The sequence below is a fragment of the Mchenga conophoros genome, linkage group LG20 (genome assembly GCF_057382185.1).
Source record: "Mchenga conophoros isolate Kocher_MC1m ecotype Shallow Benthic linkage group LG20, M_conophoros_male_GT1.1, whole genome shotgun sequence".
Taxonomy (NCBI): Eukaryota; Metazoa; Chordata; class Actinopteri; order Cichliformes; family Cichlidae; genus Mchenga; species Mchenga conophoros.
The window spans coordinates 9,662,919-9,685,636 of record NC_140545.1 but is presented as its reverse complement, the minus strand read 5'-3'; the positions used below and the strand labels follow the sequence as shown (position 1 = coordinate 9,685,636).

At 40.3% G+C, this 22,718-nt stretch overlaps 1 protein-coding gene across 1 annotated transcript; it reads left to right on the top strand.

Moving 5' to 3' along the window:
- The first annotated feature begins 13,312 nt into the window (after nt 1–13,312).
- LOC146550373 (uncharacterized) lies at nt 13,313–18,845 on the top strand. Its single transcript, XM_085259807.1, has 2 exons — nt 13,313–14,602; nt 18,774–18,845. The coding sequence occupies exons 1-2, from the start codon at nt 13,313–13,315 to the stop codon at nt 18,843–18,845; spliced, it is 1,362 nt and encodes a 453-aa protein (XP_085115933.1).
- Nucleotides 18,846–22,718: the final 3,873 nt, after the last annotated feature.

The following is a 22,718-nucleotide window of genomic DNA, read 5'->3' as shown; positions in this document are numbered from 1 at the left end:
ATAATATATTATTTATATTTTATTTTGTATCCATCAAGGGCTTCAGATGACCTGCAGAATCATCCTTTTCCCAAGGTGGAGACAGTTACCTTTTCACACACTGTCCTTGGCTGAACAGTGACACAGCCTTAATATACTTTATTTATTTTATTAAAATATTTTCGTGTGAATTATTTGCTTTATATTCATTTTATACATTGTGGGCATGGTCATCATGCCAACTGTGTTTCATTGATAATATCACTTTACAGGTTGTTATCCTTGCTATTATTAATTTCAAATACTCTAAAGATAATTTCTACTGTAATTTTCCCTTTGTTTATCTTTATTTCGTGCTTTTTATATTTATATCTATTCACTTAATAAGGGATTATTATGTTCTTCCTGATATGGGTGTTGCTGCACATGCGGCTGCAGGAATGAGTGATGGTTTACTAAAAGGATTGTGGGCACTGCACAGTGTCTCGTCTTCTGGTTTTACTAAACTGGCAGTTGGATTCTGTTCTTCTGACTGTTTATATTTTGTTTTCTTAAATCTCTCTCTGTTTTTGTCCGGCGTCTGGACTTTTCTTTTCTCACCACTGCTCGTCAGCAGGAATGAGTTTTAATTTCACTTGCTTGATTACCCATCTTATTTATGTATTTACTTATTTTTGTTTATTAAGTAATATATACACGATACAGCTGCTATCACCTTCGCTGGTATTAGAGACGAGAGTGGTTGCTCACACGCCCTTCTACTTTCGGACTATTTCCAAAAGCGGTGTGAACTTTACGAGACGGAACTCGACCGTTCTCTCAACTCACCAGCACGTCAGTGAATAGCAGTAAAAGAAAAACACAGTAGGAGCAGCTCAGTCTCTTATTAGACCGTGAAAATTCAGCTTGCTCCGTTAATTAAAACAATACACACACACACACATTCACATTCACACCTATTCGCGCGATCGGAACCCTTATCATAAGGGGAGCTGCCAGTCTTTCTGTAGACGAGCTACTTATTCCCTAGACCCTGTCTAGACCCAGCTGGGGGAGCTACCCAGAGCTCCAAACCTAACCCACAGAAGTGGGGAGCTTCCAGTCGACGAGCTCCAAGCTACCAGCCGACGAGCTACTTTAAACCCACAGAGGTGGGGAGCTTCCAGTCGCGACGAGCTACTTTCGCTATTTTAAATTCCCTGAATTCAAAATACGCTTTTACGCAAGATTGTGTCAGTGTGTCTGTATCTACCTGGTCGGTGTCGCCGGGTCTGGTCCACCTCGATCGGGCCCCACCACCGTGGGTCGCTTTCTAAGACGTTGGCCAAGACCCGAATTTAACGCTCTTGGTCTTTTTCCACACACCTGGTGTGTGGGCTGTCGACAGGCGAACAACGTGGACTGGTCACGGAGATGGGACACGATGGAGGTGCTCCGGCTCCGAAGGACCAAGAAATGTTGGGGGAAAACTCTGCAAAAGATCCAGGAGAAATAAAGACACAATGAGACAAAGTTACTTTCTTTATCAAACGTGTACACGGGTGAGCTGCGAAGAACAACTCACGCCATGCACAGTGGCTTGGTAATTTTTATAGGAAAGACAGTGAGAACAGGATAAGAAAATAATAAACAGATCAAATAAAACAACTCCATATATGGTGCTAGTCTCGTCAGCAGACAGCTAGGGAAGATAAAACAATCTAAAACAATATGTCCCAGAAACAAGATGTCTTTGCTGGGAAAGTCTAAAGGATAATTCTAAACTAATCTAAACATAGACAAAGGGCATCTTTGTACATTTAAAAGAAGGTAAAGAAACATAGAATCATTTTTCCTGTAACACCCGTGAATGTTGGTGACCACTTTGGATATAATTTATTGTACTTCATCTCATGAAACAGGTGACTTCACAATTTTTAGATGTATTATATGGGGAAAAAAATGGCAAACCAGTTGTGACAACCATGACTTTCTTCTTTGTCAAGTATCACTTTTTTTGATTTACTAACCAGATGGCTTGTCTGCATTTGCTTTGTGTTATTGTACTTTTTGTTTAATATTATTTAGTTACCATTGCTTTTTTGGGCCTCAGCATATTATAGAGCACATAACTCTAGCCAATTTACAAGCAAAAGATGACTACAACACTTCTATTTCAAGTGTTCTACTTCAAAGTACAACAGACTGCAAGTATACAAATATGTCTTAATACAACAAGCAAATGTTTTATTGCAATAATTATATTTGTTTGGATATGCACATAGAAACTGGGAGAGTCAACCTCACCCCAGAATTTCTCTGTTAGTCCTTTAGTTCAGTAAATATTTAACGTTTTTATAATATTGTTCTAGTGTCACGACACCGTCATTCTGACAGAATTAAATTACACTATATATAATTAAATACCCCTCAAAAGGTACTGGGTGGATTTGGTTTTAATTTAGTTCAGGCATTCATTTCCTTCTAGAAATTAGTTATAATAATTTTGGGAGTCTCTTAATGTTTTATCTAATGTCATCATCAGGTTAAATAACTCACTCTGACTACTAATTTGGTAAGCACATAGCAGTATTAGAGCAATTCTCAAAGCACATTACCTCATTTCCTAAATCAACTGTTGATTTAGGAAATGCTGCCCATATTTTTAACAATGCGGTGTAACTTTGATGATTTATGAATGAATCGTGTGTTTTATGAGTATACTTAACTAATTCAGGCCTTTGCCTTTGATGCAAGAGCATTGGGACAGTGACTACATTACATAACTTCCACTCAATGTATTCAAACGTTTACAGAGTTGCAGTGTATGTGGAGGTTTCTTCACACTTCAGAAAATCTGTGCCCCCTGTGAAGCCGGAACTTTAGGCACACACGTTTCTGATCTCCTCCTTGACAAATCACTTTGATGGTGACTCGCTTGTCTGTTTGCATTCTGAGCAACTGTCCTGAATTTTGTACAAGTCAATTTTGCTGGCTTGTATGCATGTGGTACTTTCAAATTGTCTCATTTCCTCCCTTGGACTGTCAGGGGAGAGAATGCAAAATGTCATGGTTTTAAAAAATTATACCTCAGGAAGTGGCATGATGACTTTGTACCTGTCAGTCAGGCTTACACTGATCTATATTCAAATGTTCACTGGTACTCTTCTTTGTGCTTTGCTTCATTTTTGTCATATGGTTACCATAGAAACAACACAAGGAGAAATTTTGCAGTGATGGCTCTGTTGGTACCTGTGAGAAAAGTTTAGTTTTCTTAATCCTATCCTTGCAACGGATGCAGTATTATTAGAGCCCACTACTCATAACACATATGGGGGTCAGTTCAGTAAAAACAAATCACACTACTTGTAACTTCAAGGCACACAAACACACAAAAAATGTGCAAATGTGTCCTATTTGTCACGTTTACAAAGCTACACATGACGTGTATGCACATGCAGGGGTTTATTTCCACTTCCATGTTTAGTCATTTCATCTGTTGCATATAATGCTGCTAATTTGCAGGTTTTTGACAGTGAACGGAACACCAATAAGGAAGCAAAATTTCAAGGCGAAAAACTCACTGGAGAAGTGGAAAAATGAAAATAGGTGCTATTTGGTTGTTTCAGGTCTGGAAACGTTACAAAATAGAGGCTATCAACTCTCTCTGATACAGTATTTGTGAATGGTAAATAGCGCATTTTGTGTGTGAAAAACACAATCTAAAATGTTGAGAAGAAATACAAGTGAGTGTGTTTTTATGAAAAATTCTGTATATTTGTCAATTCTAAAAAACAAATTTCATGTGGGAAAAGGCCTTTTTTTTACCCATACATCCAACCCCCAGTGCTTTCAAACATGAAATAAAGCATTGCCTTGCATGGCAAAATAAATAATTGTAAATAATCATGTAAAATATTAGAGAAATGTATAATTCAGGCAAAAATCATTTGCCAGAATAGCACATAACAGATTCAATACCTCCACTGATTAGCTTGATTACAGTACAAGAACAAATTGGAATGATGTTCCAATTTTTTGTAATTTGTTCAATGTTTAATGAAGTTTGACATTAACCCAAACACACCATTAGCTTTGTGCTGACCTCTTTATAATTCAAACTAATTATTTGTGACCTTTAAATTTACAATTTCGGTTGTTTCTGTCATCAAAATAAACAACGCACACCTCTAAACAGCATCCCGTGCAAATTTATGCTGCTTTACTTATTCCAGTGTGCATCAAGAGATGCTTTTAGGATAACTAAAGTAGAGTAGTTTGTTGTGCTGACTGCCAAATGTATTCTGAATGAATTATTAAGCTGTTTTTTGTTTTTTCTGCACAGAAAAACAATCACAAAATACAAGTTTAAGAAAATCTTCCAAGAAATGATTGCACATTACTTGAAGGTTAACACTAGCACATTAATTTAAGACATCACGATAATTACCAGGAATGCATATTTTTCTTTTCATATTTTTCTGACAGCTTTTACACACTTGGACTGGCAAATAGAGGCAAAATCTGCTGCACCATTTTCATAGCACAGAGACTGCATGTTTTCAGTAATACCAGCAGCAGATGGTGCAAGGACTGAATTCAAGCTAGCCAGTAGCAGACTCGAGCTTTGAAGTGTTCTTCAAAACAAACATATGTGCAATAGAGGATGGTGGCACAATGTAATTCTGGCAGACATATGTGAGGTTTTGGGGAAATGTGTGTATGACTCAGTTTTTTAGAAACAGTGTTGATTTGGCAGGAAAAGGGTGACCTGCACTCTTAGGTCTCCAATTTATATGCTTAATGTTATTAAAAATCTTAAGCAATGAGGCTTTGCCGTGGGTGAGAACCTTTCACATTAATCTCGCATACTTACTTAATTGTAAATGTATGTAAAATAAGGCCTTGGTTGTCTCTTTTTTCCCTCCTATACATTTTACTGTTCACATGATTCTTACAAATGCTGTATGGCAAACTTGCTGAGACCTTATTCCAGCTGTTGGCCTCTCTGGTCATCAGGCCTTTTAACTTTCACATGCTAATATTTAAAATGTACAGGAAACCACAGTTTTAAAGGGCCTAAACTTTGGAAGAGGCTTCTTCAGCTCATCAGATCAGTTAATATGTAGTTTGTATTAAGCGACTGCTCAATCTTTCACACTTTATTTTTGGCTCTAGTTCACACATTTACACCCAGTTAGTGGTGTTAACGTGGGTCTCCTCCCAAGAGGCAAAGACACAAAGGAAAAACACCCACCCATTATTATATTTGTTTGCATGCTTAGCAACTTTTGCTAGGCATTTACTTTAAATGCCGCCTGGTGTGCTGTGACATTATTTTGAAGAATCAACTATAAAAACGTTTTTTTAAATCCTGGGATTAAAAAATTATACCTAACCAATGTAACGTCCAGTGAAGGGAATAACGGAGTTACAAGTAACGGCGTTACTAACAGAGTTACTTTTTTTTAGAAACGAGTAATCTAACTAATTACTATTCCTATTGTCTGTCCGCAGACGATCACTTTTTGGCACAACACCTGGAGCTAAGGGGGCAAAACACATGCATTCTGCTGACCATTCATTCTGGGAGAGGGCGGGTCAAGTTTCCTCCCTCCAATCAGATCCCAGTTGAAAACTTTTCAAAATGAATGTCACGGACCCGGTTCCGGGGACTCGGGGTTCGTGAACAGTGTGGACCTTTATTGTTATTAGTGTATTGGATGTATGTTTGCTGCACTGTGCTCTTGTGTTCCATGCTGGTGTGTGTACGTGTGTGTGTGGCTGGAGGATGAAGGACAGCCACCTGCAGGCCTGATGGGTGTGGCCCTGCCAGCTGCTGGTCACGCCTAGCTTCCCACACACCTGCTTCTGATCAGGATCGTCGGGGGAGCTACTTAACAGAGCGATGGAGCTTCCTCCGGCGCAGGATCGTTGAGTTAGACTCCATGTCAGTGTTTATAGTGCTGGTCCGTGTATGCCTGCTGGAGTTGGTGCCATAACGGCTGTGTCTGTGTTTTTCCTCAGGAGAGTGGAACACAGGACTGCAAGACACACGGCGTGTGTGAAGGCACAGGGGCAGAGAGCACGGGATACCAGAACTTGGGAGAAGACACGTCACGGGAGTCGAGGGAGCACTTTTGGAGATTTAATGTGTGGTGTACATTTACCTCACTGTAAATAAACCCACTGTTCATTCCACTAAGTCCAGCGTTTGGGTCCTTTCTCCAACATCTCCCACGGTCTGCCCCCCAGACCGTGACAATGAAGTTACATAATACATTACGAAAGTGTAGAGCTGCCACCCAGGCAAAAGAAAAATAGAGCTTTATCACGTTATAACGTGTAAAGTTTATTGTTCTAACAAATATAAATAACAAATAAATATTATATTGTACAAACGTGATAATTATATTGTAGGAACGTGATAATTATGTATATTGTAATAATGTCATATTATATTGTTCAAACGTGAAAGGTATATTATACTAACATGATAATATATTGCTAGAACAATAAACTTTTCACGTTATAACGTGATAAAGCTCTATTTTTCTTTTGCCTGGGTGGCAGCTCTACGCTTCCATAATACATAGTTTAACCAAATAAAGTTTTAATTCATGTGTTTTAGATAAAGATGAAAAATATTGTTAGGTGACGGCTGTGTGCGGACAGGGATAGGACCCAAGATGCAGACTCCAGAGAGAAACTTAAACCAAAACAGCTTTAATGCTGAACTCAAACATAACATAACTGGAAAAAGGTCAAAAATAAACTAACACCGGCGGATTGACAAAAACACACAGCAAAATAAACGGTAGATCGCGACACGGACACAGAGAAACACAGGGCTTAAATACACAGAAGGAGCAATCAGGGAATGAATAACAGGAGGGAAACACAGCTGGGGCAAATCAGAACTGACGAGACAAAAGGAAGCGTAAACTGAACACACTGAGATAAGACCGAGACCTTCAAAGTAAAACAGGAAACACATAACACAGACTCACATGCAGGCACTACAGAGAGAACAGAGACGTGGGACCAGGGCAGACACAAACACTGACTGAACACGGGGATATAGGAACTAAGGATACACAGAGACGCGAACTAGACAAGGGGACACAGGTGATAGGGGAGACAGAGCAACTAAAGAAGACAGAGACATAAACCATAAGACAGAACTCAAAGAAACCAAAGACTAAAAAGTATAAATAATATAATAATAGTTTAATAGTTTAATTATTTATATAGCACATTTAATTACAACAGGAGCGTTGACCAAAGTGCTGTACAAGAATACAACATACATAATAAAACAACTTAGAGTATTAATAAATAAACTCAAATACCCTGGGTCAACGACCCAGGCATCCTAACAAATATGGGTTTCTACTGGGTTTATCTATGCAGCATATTACCTATTACTGTTTTGAATCCTGAGCTCTAATATGCTATATCTTGGCTACTTCCACACGTACACGTCCTCTCACACGCTCCTGCACACCAAATCTGGAACTACTGTCCATCATGTGTCGTCCTTTTTATCTACCTCGGGAATTTACATCGGTCGTTGTAAGTGCCGTTTATATTCCACCACAAGCGGACACGGTCACCGCCTTATGCGAGCTGCATGAGGCACTCACACAGCACCAGACACAACACCGGGACGCTGCGCTTATTGTGACGGGGGACTTTAATAGCGCCAACCTCAAACGCGCAGCGCCGAACTTTTATCAACACATCACCTGCCCCACCAGAGGTGAAAGGACACTGGACCACTGCTACACTACGGTCAAGGACGGCTACAAGGCACAATCCCGCCCTCCTTTTGGCAAATCTGATCACGCCGCCATCTTCCTCATCCCAAAACGCAAACAAAGGCTGAAACAGGAAGTTCCGGTTCAGAGGAAGGTTGCGCGCTGGACGGATCAATCGGTGGCCGCGTTACAGGACGCACTCGATGACGCAGACTGGGGCATGTTCAGAAACAGCTCCGATGATGATGTCAACGTGTTTACGGAAGTGGTTGTGGGATTCATCGGGAAACTAGCGGATGATACCGTGGAGACAAAGACTATCACAACGTTTCCCAACCAGAAGCCGTGGGTTGATAAAACCATCCGCGACGCTCTGAGATCCCGCACCGCTGCCTACAACACGGGACTCACGACGGGGGACATGGACCCGTACAAAGCCGCGTCATATAATGTGCGGAGGGCGGTGAAAGAGGCGAAGCAGCGCTACGGGAGGAAACTAGAGTCACAACTCCAACAGAGTGACTCTAGGAGCCTGTGGCGTGGACTAAGGACAATAACGGACTATAAAGCACCAACAACTGGTATGACGAACGCGGCCGTGACTCTGGCAGACGAGCTGAACACTTTCTATGCTCGCTTCGAGGCTGCAGCTAAGGACTCCAACGATGCTAGTGTTAGCGGCGCTAACGGCTGCAGACAGGAAGATACTGCCAGCACCGGAAACGTGCTCGTCATCTCCGAGCATGAAGTAAGGAGAGCCTTCAAGAGAGTGAACACCAGGAAAGCAGCAGGACCAGACGGCATCCCAGGTCGTATCCTAAGAGACTGCGCATACCAGCTAGCTCCTGTGTTCACTGAGATATTCAACATCTCTCTATCTCAGTCGGTGATCCCCACATGCTTCAAAGAGTCCATCATTGTTCCTGTCCCGAAGAAACCCCACCCTGCTTCTCTCAATGACTATCGCCCTGTAGCCCTCACCTCAGTAGTGATGAAGTGCTTTGAACGCCTGGTCAGAGACTTCATCATTTCTTCACTACCAGACACACTGGACCCACTACAGTTCGCTTACCGTCCAAATCGTTCCATAGACGATGCCATCTCTCATCTCCTCCACACATCACTCACTCACTTGGACACTAGAAGGGGGAATTATGTTAAAATGCTCTTCATAGACTACAGCTCTGCATTTAACACCATAATTCCCTCCACACTCACCACCAAGCTGGAGCATCTGGGACTCAGCTCATCTATGTGTCTGTGGATCTCCAACTTCCTAACTGGCAGACCACAGGCAGTAAGGATGGGCGGACATGTCTCAGCCTCCACCACTCTCAGCACTGGAGCCCCCCAGGGGTGTGTTCTGAGCCCCCTGCTGTACTCTTTGTACACATATGACTGTGTGGCCACTACCAGCTCCACCACCATCATCAAGTTTGCTGACGACACCGTCGTGGTGGGCCTGATCTCTGATAACAACGAGACGGCCTACCTGAAGGAGATTAGGAATCTGGAGAACTGGTGCCAGAGGAACAACCTCCTTCTAAACGTCAGTAAGACAAAGGAGCTGATAGTGGACTTCAGCACTAAGCAGGAGAGGAACTACCAGACCCCTGTCATCAACGAGTGCCCAGTGGAGAGAGTGGACAGCTTCAAATACCTCGGAGTTCACATCACGCAGGACCTGTCATGGTCCTGTCACATCAACACCGTGGTGAAAAAGGCCCGTCAGCGTCTCTACCACCTCAGACGCTTGAGAGACTTCCAACTGCCCTCCAAGGTGCTCAGGAACTTTTACTCCTGCACCATAGAGAGCATCCTGACGGGAAACATCTTAACCTGGTTCGGGAACAGCACCATGCAGGACAGACGAGCTCTACAGAGGGTTGTGCGGTCAGCTGAGCGCACCATCCGCTCCGAGCTCCCTGACCTGCACTCAATCTACAGCAGGCGGTGCTGGACCAAGGCCAGGAAGATCATGAAGGATCTCAGCCATCCCAACAACAGACTGTTCTCTCTGTTGAGGTCAGGAAAGCGATTCCACTCCCTGAAGACCAACACAGAGAGACTGAGGAGGAGCTTCTTCCCGCAGGCGATACGGTCTCTCAATCACACCACCACACAGTACTGACCCACACATACAGTTCTTACACACACTGGACATTCTGGACATTGGTTTCACTTCATTACTTAAATCACGCTGCTGTTATTGTGTATATATTTATTTATATTTCTTCATACATTCTTATATAGTTCTATATTGTGTATTTTGTTGTACAGTTATTTTATTTTCAACTTTAATTTATATATTTTATCTTATTCTTCCCAGTTAAATTTACCCTTCATTCTAATTTGTGTTGTACAGTTATTTCATTTTTAACCTTAATTTATATTTTATTCCTTCCTAGTTAAATTTACCCTTTTTAATTTTTCATATTTATTTCCTATCTTATTCATAGCCTTTTCCTTTTTTGTTTTCTTTAGGTCACGAGCAGTTGTCCAAGCATTTCACTACATATCGTACTGTGTATGACTGTGTACGTAACAAATAAAATTTGAATTTGAATTTACACGGGTATTTTTGAAAACTGAGATTTTCCGTTTTCGTTTTAAAAAATAATCCCGTCCACACGTAAAAGCAGAAATGAAGGAAAACGCTGCTAGGAACATGCCAAAGCAAAAGGTGGCGATATATTCCTAACCATGTAGAAATGTTGGCCAATCAGAAGTCTAGAAGCCTCGGTGGGAAATAGTAAACAAAGCTGGGGCATAGAAGCAGAACCCAGTCGTATGTGTGGAGGGACACTAACTATGTGTGTATATGTAAGCATTTAAACACTGCACAGAGTACAATTAACAGTAACAGTATTGTAGAAATTCATTTCACCGAAACAATAACGTGGCGCACAGTGTGATGTCAAAAAAGGCGCACACCTTCGACGCTGTTTTCTGCGTTTTCTCAGATTTTCTCGTCCACACGTAAATGCAAAAACGGAGTTTTCGAAAATATCCACCCTGGCCAGAGTTTTTAGAAATCTCCGTTTTCAGTGACCGAAAACGCCGTTTACGTGTGGACAGAAGGTGCAAACGCATAGAAAAATCTGCGTTTTCAAAAATACCCGGGTACGTGTGGACGTAGCTCTTGTCAAGTGCAGAAAGCAAAGGTGTTAATGGAGAATCAGCCTCAACATCTATGAAACACTTTATCTTGGGCTTATGTTATAATCACAACTGTGATTGTATGAGAGAAGAGTTTTAAGTTTAAAATGGGTCACCGGTTAGGTCTCAAACAGCTGACTTACAAATAATGCTTGGACAGAGAAAGTGAAAGTCAAATGAAGACACATGAATGTCGTACAAATTAAAAAGCCTCTTATAAACTAACGTGCTTGTTTAGTTTGAGTCTGCTTGTTTCATGATACTGTATGCATGAAAGACAGAAATAGAATTTTTGATTTTTTATTAAAGCATATTAAAAGTGAGAAAAACACCTCAATTTATGCAAATAAACATTTTTTTTGTTTACACAATTAGAAGAAATTGCAGTATTTTTTAGATCTCCGTAGACTGAGGATGATTAAAATTATTCACCTCATGGACATAATGGTTAAATTAGATTAAAAAGCTTAGAAAACTTTTATCACATAATAACACTCTTGGAAATACACGAATAATAAAGTTTAGTCCTTTTTAAGTCATGACCATAAGTGTTTACACAGCAATCAAAAACGACAGCGTGGAGCATCACAGATGCAGAAAGATGAAGAAATATTGATGGATTTATGATGATGAAGAACATAATCTTTATTTCACAGGAAAGGTGATTGAAGGAGAGATAGAAGGGGAATGGAGGTAGGGTGGTGGTAAGGCAGTGAGGCTGGAGGAGATGAAGTAAAAGGTAGAGAGTTAATGGATGAAAGCTTGAGAGAAGGAGAGGGGGAAAGAGAAGAAGGAGGCGTGGAGGGATGGGGAAGAGAAGGAACATTCAAAGGAGGGAAGGATTAAAGGTGGAGGGGTGAGAGTAGGGAAGATGAAGCGAGGGGGAGGCATTACTCAACCTAACCTGACACGAGCCATCATTCTCTTCAACCTTTGTGTCACTGGGACCTTTTTTCCTTTGGAACCAGCTCAAGACACCACTCTTTTTCTTGGCTTTCTTCTCCTGTTCTTGCTCCTTCTCGAACTGTTTTATCTTCTTTTCAGCTGCTTCTTTGCTGCTTTTACTTTTACTTTGAAAAAAAAAACACATTTTCGTCGCTTCTTTTTCTTGCCTTGTCAGATGTTTGAGTGCTTTGTTACACTTTTGTGTTTGTTGTGTACCATTTCTGTTTTTATTCCTATCGCTTCTATCATCTCCTTTCGCTGTGGTTTCTGGACTTCCAACGATTCCGTATTTGCAATTTCAGCTTCCATCTTTGCAAAAAAGACGATGCTCAATTTCATTTTTTGCGTCCTTTTTTTACTTTTTCCTTCTCTTTCAGTGTTTTCCAGATTTTGAATAATTACGTTTTTGTATTCCCTTCTTTTCCTGTGGTACCCATTTTTCTCCTCTTTTGCATTTTTCTGTGATGCTGAAAAATATAATGTAGTGTGACTCCCAAGTTCCTGTGCTAAATTCAGTAATCCAAATATGAGCCGTATGAGTTATTATAATAAATTCTGAACTAGAGATATAATTATGTTATTACTTCATTACAAAGCTTCTTCAGTTATCTGCATGCCAAGCAAATAGGAGGAAAGAAAAATGCAAATTGTATCTGTTGCTTCCAGTGCAGTTGTGCTACAATCAGTTGTTTTGATGTGTAGGGAGGAGGTGGAGGGATCTTTAACATTTGAGGAGTTTTTATATTTTTATTGCACAAAAGGAGAAGTGTGTGAGGTTAAAGCTAATACTGTTAAGATAACAATGGCTCTTTGCATACACATGCTAACATAAAGCTAGCGAGTGTTAGGATGCCTGGGTCGTTGACCCAGGGTATTTGAGTTTATTATATTATTTATACTTTTTAGTCTTTGGTTTCTTTGAGTTCTGTCTTATGGTTTATGTCTCTGTCTTCTTTAGTTGCTCTGTCTCCCCTATCACCTGTGTCCCCTTGTCTAGTTCGCGTCTCTGTGTATCCTTAGTTCCTATATCCCCGGGCAGACACAAACACTGTTCAGTCAGTGTTTGTGTCTGCCCTGGTCCCACGTCTCTGTTCCCTCTGTAATGCCTGCATGCGAGTCTGTGTTATGTGTTTCCTGTTTTACTTTGAAGGTCTCTGTCTTATCTCAGTGTGTTCAGTTTACGCTTCCTTTTGTCTCATCAGTTCTGATTTGCCCCAGCTGTGTTTCCCTCCTGTTATTCATTCCCTGATTGCTCCTTCTGTGTATTTAAGCCCTGTGTTTCTCTGTGTCCGCGGTGCGATCTACCGTTTATTTTGTTGTGTGGTTTGCCAGTCCACTGGTGTTAGTTTATTTTGAGTTTTTTCCAGTTATGTTATGTTTGCGTTCAGCATTAAAGCTGTTTTGGATTAAGTTTGTCTCTGGAGTCTGCATCTTGGGTCCTATCCCTGTCCGCACACAGCCATCACCTAACAGAAGATCGCGACCAGAACATGGACCCTGCAGACTCTTCAGCTTTTGGATTTAACACTGAGATGGAGCGGATGATTAAGCTCCTTGACCGCATTGCTCAGGCCACTGATTTGAGGACCATGGCAGTTGGGCTAAGTGCTGTTGATGCCATCATTCGGAGCAACCCTCGGCTTACTCAGTTTTCTATGGACACTGTGCTGGGCAGCTCCATAGCTGCCTGGAGGGAGCAAGTCAGGGCTGGCGAGCTTGCTCTCTCTACCTTCACCTCCACTTCTTTACCGCCGCCCCAGGACAACACACACTCACCACGTGCCTCGTCGCTACCTCAGACTGCCTCTCCTTCCTCACACCAGCCGGGACCTTGTTCGCCTGCCCATTCGCCTGCCTTTTTCCTGGCGGCCATGTGGTCGGATGAGGAGGAGGTCTCCGTATCTCCGCCAGTTTCAGTTCCCTCATCTAGAAGGAAGCGACGCCATCGTCACTCCTCTCCTCGGTCATCCGTCCAGCAACCTGCCTCCGCTGGAGGGTCCGAGGGACTGCTTCAGCCGTCTGTTCCCGCTGGAGGGTCCGAGGGGCCCGTTCAGCCACCTGCCTCCGCTGGAGGGTCCGAGGAACCGCTTCAGCCACCTGCCTCCGCTGGAGGGTCCGAGGAACCGCTTCAGCCGTCTCTTCCTGCTGGAGGATCTGAGGGGCCTGTTCAGCCACCAGTTGCCGCTGGAGGGTCCGAGGGGCCCGTTCAGCCACCTGTCTCCGCTGGAGGGTCCGAGGGGCCCGTTCAGCCACCTGTCTCCGCTGGAGGGTCCGAGGGGCCCGTTCAGCCTCTTGCCTTGTCAGCTGGGGGTCCGGGAGGACCCAGCCAGCACGTCCCAGTGTCTGCTGATGGATCTGGCGAGGCCGTTCAGCCACCACCGGCTCCACCGCCTGGTCCGGCCCCCGAGTCTGCAGCTCCGCCTGGTCCGGCCCCCGAGTCTGCAGCTCCGCCTGGTCCTGAGGTCTCCGTGCTGTCTGTTCCTGCTCGTCCTGTCCGGCCTGCTCGTCCTGCACGTCCTGTCCGGCCGATGACTGGACGTCGTTGCCGTCATGGACAGCCCTCTGAACTACGCCGCCACCAGTGCCTCCCGCCCGGCCGGCCTCCTGACCTACTCCGTCGCCGCCGGTGTCTCCTGCCTGCCCGGCCCCCTGAACTGTTTTCTGGGCTCTTGGGCCGTCAGCCTCCGGGCCGCCCCCCTGAACTTTTTGTGAACTGTTTTTCCTGGCCGCCTGCGCCTGTCGTGAGCCTGTTTTTGTTCTGTTGCTTTCTGGGCTCCATTGTTTGTTCTTTTTTTCTTTTTTTTTTTTGTTTTTTTTTTTTTTGTTTTTTTTTTTTTTTTGTTTGTTTTTGTTTCTGGCTCCTTGTTTGGTTTTGTTTCGAGCCCTCTGTCCTGTTTCCCCCGCCCTGGTTGGGTTTTTTTTTGTTTTGGTGTTTTGGTTTGGACTGTCTGGAAGCCAGCCCTTAAGGGGGGGGGGGGGGGTACTGTTAGGATGTATTTGAGTTCATTATATTATTTGTACTTTTTAGTCTTTGGTTTCTTTGAGTTCTGTCTTATGGTTTATTTCGGTCTTCTTTAGTTGCTCTGTCTCCCCTATCACCTGCATCCCCTTGTCTAGTTCACGTCTCTGTGTATCCTTAGTTCCTATATCCCCGTGTTCAGTCAGTGTTTGTGTCTGCCCTGGTCCCACGTCTCTGTTCTCTCTGTAATGCCTGCATGTGAGTCTGTGTTATGTGTTTCCTGTTTTACTTTGAAGGTCTCTGTCTTATCTCAGTGTGTTCAGTTTACGCTTCCTTTTGTCTCATCAGTTCTGATTTGCCCCAGCTGTGTTTCCCTCCTGTTATTCATTCCCTGATTGCTCCTGTGTATTTAAGCCCTGTGTTTCTCTGTGTCCGTGTCGCGATCTACCGTTTATTTTGCTGTGTGTTTTGCCAGTCCACTGGTGTTAGTTTATTTTGAGTTTTTTCCAGTTATGTTATGTTTGCGTTCAGCATTAAAGCTGTTTTGGATTAAGTTTGTCTCTGGAGTCTGCATCTTGGGTCCTATCCCTGTCCGCACACAGCCATCACCTAACAGTGAGGAACCCAAAGTAATGCTAAAGCTGAGTATATGCCCACTCCGAACCTGCACTTCAGCAGGTAACAAAAGCAGTGATGAGCAGTCAAGCTTGTTGCTTTGTAGCCTCCATTTCTTAAATCACACTGGTGATCACTTTGGAATTTCTTTAGGCTGGTTTTCAACTTTGCTTTGTAGCTTTGTACTCATGCATAAACAGTAAAAGAAAGGGTGTGTGTCTGTCCCCACTGCAACAGTGATTTTCAGTGATGTGTGGGACCGCTGTTTGCCTCCACCATGACACTGCAACAAATCCTCATTTACACACTTTGCAGTGCAAGTAATTCTGATTCTGATATAATTACGAGTAACTTGAAAGTAATGTAATGAGTAGTCCAACAAATCACTTTTGCTGCAAAGTACTTAAATAATGTACTGCATTACTTTTTAGAAAAACAACACTTAATATGTAATACATTACTTTTTTGATTAACAACCCCAACACTGCAGAGGAGGGGCGTGGGGAAAGAGGCACAAATGAAAGTTTTTGAGCACGGTTGAAGAAAATCAGGAAAATAAGAGGGGAGACAGGAAGAAGAACTAGAACTGGTTAGTTACAAAGTGAACAGTACTAATAATACAGGTTATAAAGCTTATAAAATAGAGTCTGGTTACAAAAAAATGTTTTATTTCACTGAGTGGAAGGAATTTATCAGTATCAGAATTTCCAACATGTTTTTTTAATAATTCACAAAGTAAAGGCATTAATGAATGGTAGGCAGTTGAGCAAACTACTGTTAGGTACTGAAGGGGTAGTCTATCTTTCAAACTTTAATTTAGCTGGTATTTTTTACTGTATGTATCAAAGTCTTTGTCTAATTTCTACCATTATTTCCACATAGGTTGCTATAAAATTATTATTATTTGCTAAGTGGACTATTTACAGAGCAAGTTAAATGATAGGAGATGCTACTTTGTATTATTTGTATTTTCCTTTTGAATTTTGCAGTACCTTTCAAAAAATTACATTTAGAACCAAAAAGAATAGGTGTGAATCTCATAATTTTTATTTTAAATTGTCAAATTCCATGTCCACCTGAACTGACAGGCAGCAGGACCCAGTGTAAGTATCAGGTCCTACAGTACTAATTTGAATATTCCACAGTAACAACGTCTTAATTGAATTCCCAAGTGTCAGCACGTTTTCAACAAGAAATGCTAACTGACATTCAGTAGTTATTCTGGTGCTACTTAGTATCACAATGGACACAACAGGGCTTTAATTTATTTACCTTGTCATCAGCACCCTCATTGAATGGCAATTACTGTATCCATTATTATGCCCTCTGTCAGTAGTAGAAGAACAATGTTAAAAATTTATTCAGCTGTTAAAAAAAAAAGGTCTGAGGTCAGACTCCAGCACAGAATGGCACCCTGGAGCTGGAAGGAATTCAAGGACACTGGAATATTCAATGAAAAAAGCAAGAGCGAGGACTGATTATTAGGAACGGCCGGTGAACATCGGGAAGGTTAATGAGCAAAGTGAAAGATCGTATGTATTATCATATAACTTCAAGTCTTTTTTTCCAAATGAACAAATGAAACTGCTTTTTTTCCAGCAGAAAACTTAGCTGTAATCACAGTGACATCCCTCTGATGTAAAACAGTCTTTTCTCACATTAAATGTCAGCTCTTTAGATTGCTGTTAGGTCACTGTCCTCCTATACTTTACAAAACTTTTTCAGTGATTGCACACTAGCTTTCAACTAAGTATTCCTCCTAAGTGTTGTGTCCACAGTGCTTCTTTGATACAGTCAAGGATTGTATCTGTACTTGTACTGGTGAAATCAAAGTGGCACATAAACACAGGCAAAAACCTGGTGTGAGCTTTGATAACCAACTACCCTACAAGGTCCACTTGCTATAGTCGGTGCTCCCTCTGGTAGCAGGCTTTATTAAACAGCTAATGGCTGTTAGACATCAGACCCTGTCTCATTATGGAGTGCAGCTACTGGCTGAGGTCCTTGCCAGCTTTGTTTTCTTTGGTGGCACCTATGTTTCCATTCTGAAACACTCGGAGCCCTCTATAAAGAAGCCTGTATAAATGATCAGTAGATTAAATTCCATTGACCACTGCTTGCCTTCCTCATTTACCAGATTATCTCCCTGACTTGGATGGATATATATATATATATATATATATATATATATATATATATATATATATATATATATATATATATATATATATATATATATATATATATATATATATGTATATATATATGTATATATATGTATATGTATATGTATATATATGTATATATATATATATGTATATATATATATATGTATATATATATATATGTATATATATATATGTATATATATATATATGTATATATATATATATGTATATATATATATATGTATATATATATATATATGTATATATATATATATATGTATATATATATATATGTATATATATATATGTATATATATATATGTATATATATATGTATATATATATATGTATATATATATGTATATATATATATATATATATATATGTATGTATATATATGTATGTATATATATGTATGTATGTATATATATATGTATGTATATATATATATGTATGTATATATATATATGTATGTATATATATATATATGTATGTATATATATATATGTATATATATATATATGTATATATATATATATGTATATATATATGTATGTATATGTATATATATATAGCCCAGAAGAAGTGTATAGTATAGCTTTTATTTTGAAAAGAGCCATTTCTCTGTAATAAACTCTCTTTTCCAAAGATGAGTGATTCCTCAATCAGATATATTTATTTTTTTTATTACTTTGTTGTTTCAGCAACATTAAATTTAAAAACTGTACTTTTGAGTTAAAATATATATTTATAATTTTTAATAAATAAGTTAAAAAGGCATGAACATTTTTTTTTGTATTGAAAAAATATCGAACCGTGACACCAAAGTATCGAACCGAACCGAACCGTGGAATTTTGTGTATCGTTGCACCCCTAATATATATATATTGTGAGATGTCCCTTTGAAAATAATTTAAATGTTTTTTTCAGATTTTCTACTTTTTACTGGATTTGTGGCAAAATAATTTGATTTTCAGATAGCTAAAATGCAAATGACGTAAGTCAGGCAAATGACATCCTGACTCGAGCAATATTTTGGCACTTTTTACACCCTAGAGGAAAATAATTTTCAGGGTGTATCAGTCCCTTTGAGAGCAGCCTTTAGTGAAAAACAGACGGCACGAAGGAGACTGTCTCAGCCTTATGGCTTTCTGTGGCACGTCATTAGTCTGCCCAATTAGATAATAATGACTCTGCTTTCCATTATAGGCTGGTGTAGTACACGTGGCAGTCAGAGCTTTCGACCACCTTACCCATGCCAAGAAAAGTCAGTTCGGCTGACACAGTAGTTCAGAGATCGCTTGCTCTTCCACATCTCTCTCCTTTTATGTCTTTGTGATTACTCACAAAACTGGTCTTTTTTGCATTCTCAGCTGCTGTCAGGGTCAAGCTGAAACGCTACTCTGACAGAGAGGGCGGTACACAGCTCATTTGCAGCTACTGCTTGTATTGTACTATGCAGCATGCATTCACAGCAAAACGATGTGAGAAATGCCTTGCAAAATTTCTAAAATGCCTCAAAACTTGCTCTTGAGCAAATTCTTTCATTTTAAAGGACACACACACAGTATGAAGCACAGTTACGTGAAGAGAAATGAAAAGGAAGGTGAACAATGCTGAGCATCAAAAGAAATAGAATCAGGTGTATTTTCCACAAACCTTTATTCTCAGGGGCTCTTCTGAGGCTTTACGCTTTAAATGAAAAGGACAAGTTCTCAACATCTTTTGGAATAAGGATAACAGCACACATAGTTTCTATTGTGCGAACATGAGTCTATTTACCATTTATCAAACAATGAAAGCGTGGCTACACTGGGTTTATCAACCAGTATCCCCAGTTTCATCTCACTTAAACTGTGAATGCACTGACTGTTAAGAATGCATTGGATGTGATTTTTTTTGTTGTTGTCTTTTTAAGAATTTTTGAGATTACAGTTTTTAAAGTTTCATCTTAGATAACTAAAATCTGGGCCAACATTTCTTTTAGAATGATCATGAAGACACAGAAATGTAAATGTGGGCTGAAAAAAATGTTGATGATGATTTTGAATCTCTGGGGCTTTCAAGTGGCTGAAAGCTCAGGAACTTCAAATCAAAACTTGTTGTAGAATTTTCCATTAAGTTTCCAACAGCGGCAGTGCTTACGTTATAGTCCCATCCTCAGAAAAGTCAGGAAACGTGCAGTTTAAAGTTTCATGGGTAAACATTAATAACGAGTGTGATATTAATTGATTCACATTCTAGTTACAGGTCATCAGCCAATGAAATCAAGATTGCAGGTGCATTTCCTCTCTTAATCTCTACACACAATTACTTGTAGCAATTATACAATGATCTGCTTTTCCACTGATGTACATAAAGTGGTAAAGCTGTATAATAACTATGTATTGTTAAGAGTTTTCCTTATCTCTAAGTTGTATTTACTTATCTAATTACCAGCAAACATTTTTGTTCTACAGTTTAAAATTGATCATTTTTTATCCACTTTCTAGAACTTTTTTTTCTACTTGCAGTTTCTTTGTTTTAACCAAAATCTTACAGAACAGGGTTGATACATATATATGAAAAAGAGGTAGAAATTCAAAAGCTCTTTACTTTGAATAATGGACATGAATTGGATTTTGAAAATATTAATAGTCTTATTATGTCTTCTCCACAAATCCTAAATCTTGTCTGCAGATTAGCCTGACATGTTCTATAATCATGGGTAGAAATACCTCTGCCAGATTAATATACTTTGCCTTAACACATACCATATGTATTCATATTCTGTGTGGCAGATAAATTACATATTCCATTATCATCCTTCAAAGAAGATGATAGTTACTGTATGAATATGTAAGCAGAGCTGATAGGTTTCTTTTTATCTTTGATGAAACAAGCAGACAATCCATTCAGTGAGCGTCATGTTTAAATCCAACTCATAGTCATTATGATAGCAAGGTATATATACCACTCAGATTACAGGTGGATCAAAGCAGTGTGAATATAACAGATGCTGTTCAAATACTGACATTCTGGAATGGAAGGACAGCTCGCATGTCCACCAGCTAGGGCTCTTTTAAGTGTAATCACAATGAAGCTATAAGATGGATTAAACTGTGTTTTTGACCAGTCAGTGCTGGTGAGAGAAATCTGGCTATAAATGAGTTTTCATTTCATCACTGAATGGACCTGAGTAGCGACACACTTAGCTTGACACTGTTTAACGGTATCAGCATATATAAAATTGTTTGCTGAAGGAGAGACGTCTCATTTGTTTTCTTATTATTTTGTCATTTATGTGATCAGGCTAAACAGACAAGTGATGTGAATAATGCTTGTCATTTCTTTGGAACCCAGTGTTCAGTCGGAACACTTGGCTCCTGTTTTTTTTGTGGATGGTAACCATTGTCACAGACCAAGCAAAGTCCCATGACAATGGCCTTCCCCAGGGACAGCAGTCTCACCCAGGAAGACAATGAGCACTGCCTCAATACAAAAAAACGTTTCCAAAACAGACAAAATAAAACAACAACAAACCAAAAAAATAAAATTTAAAAAATGGGTGCTGGGGAGTTTAACAAAACTCAACTTCAACAGGAGCCAGTGAAAAAACATGGCTAGATTCCAGTAAAAGAAGAGCTTCTAGTCTGTGCCCAATCAAATAAGGGATGATGAGCAGCCCCACTCACTTTAATGTTTTAATTGTCTATTTTTAGATTTCAGTGTCATTCTGTAAGTACTTGCCTTTACAGAATGACATTGATCGATACCAATACTGTAGTGTTGTGCTTTAAAATTCAGTTCAAAACACCATCAAAAATACTGGTGACCTAAAAGAGCAAAAGTTGAACTTTAACCTCCTCCAAAAAATTGTTTTTGTTCTTTCTGCACTATTTCAGTCTTGTTTTATTTTATATTTTCCTTCTGTCATGTCTTCACTCCCTGCCCGTGTAACACTATGCTCGGTGTAAGTAACAAGACAAATCACATGAGACATGTCGAAAAACGAGCAATTATGCTCATTTTAATCATTGTAGATTTGTTTAATCTGTTTATTTATGACTAGGGATGGGTATCGTTTAGGTTTTATCCAATACCGGTGCCAAACCGGTACTTTTGAAACGGTGCCGGTGCTTAAACGGTGCTCAAACCGGTGCTTAAAGAATGGAGAACACAAAATTGGTCCAAAAACCTCTCATGTTAAGCTGTTTTTTTGTAAAAAGATAACAATGTTAGCCTTTTCTGCAGCTATAGGGCATATATGGTATCACTCTTGGCTGGAAGCAGTGCTTAATCAATGGAAAAAACACAACTTTGTCCAAAAACCTCTCATGTTTAACTGTTTCCCACTTTTTCTTTGGTAATTTTAGCCTTTTTGGCCAGGGTGAAGGGAGTATCTGCCATCAAACAAGAGGACAGCTGCATGTAGCTATGATGATGTTTGCTAGTTCACCTTACATGCATTAATTTAATAACGTGGTTAGCCTACTCAACGTAAATTACACACTATTACCCTGCTACACTGGCAGGGCTAGGGGCCAGGACTCTCCTCTTCGGGTTTTTGGGGGATGTTACTAACTCCGGGTCCGATAACAGGCACCACACCCACAATAGATGTGCACGGTGTGAGGTCTTGCAGCAAGCTATCAAATACGGCGCATTTCTCTGCTTTAAAAAAAAAACGCTATACGTCGCCAGGTGTTTCATCGGATTTGAGGTGTTACCTCCTTTGCACAGTATCAGCTTAAAGCACTTGTTGCTGCTGAGCTTGCATATTTTGCTGTGAAGTACAGCCAGACTTTTGACCGCTTCGACTTGGGCATTTTTAATCTGTAGCTTTGCTCTAAAAGAACGTAAGTACCTGGACCCGCCTACTATCCTCGGAAACGTAAAATGACTGGCTAGAATCTAAAGTGTATCACAGCTCAGGAAAAAAAGCACCGAAATAAAGCACCGTAATGTGCGCTGCGTTTCGGTCTGGTTACTACCGTTTATGTCAGAACCGGTGCCATACCGGTACCCATCCCTATTTATGACGTTGTTCTCATATCAAAAAAACAGCTTAAGCTCTCATTTTGCCTTTGACTTTTGCATTTTTTCCTTAGTTTAGTTTAGTTTTTGTTGTTTTGTGTCTTTTCTTTTATCATATTTGTGTGACCAATATTTCAG

Coding starts and splice junctions, on each gene's coding strand:
- LOC146550373 (XM_085259807.1), top strand. CDS start 13,313: ATGGACCCTGCAGACTCTTCAGCTTTTGGATTTAACACTGAGATGGAG. Junction 14,603..18,773: donor GTTGCTTTCTGGGCTCCATT/GTTTGTTCTTTT, acceptor TTTCCATTATAG/GCTGGTGTAGTACACGTGGC.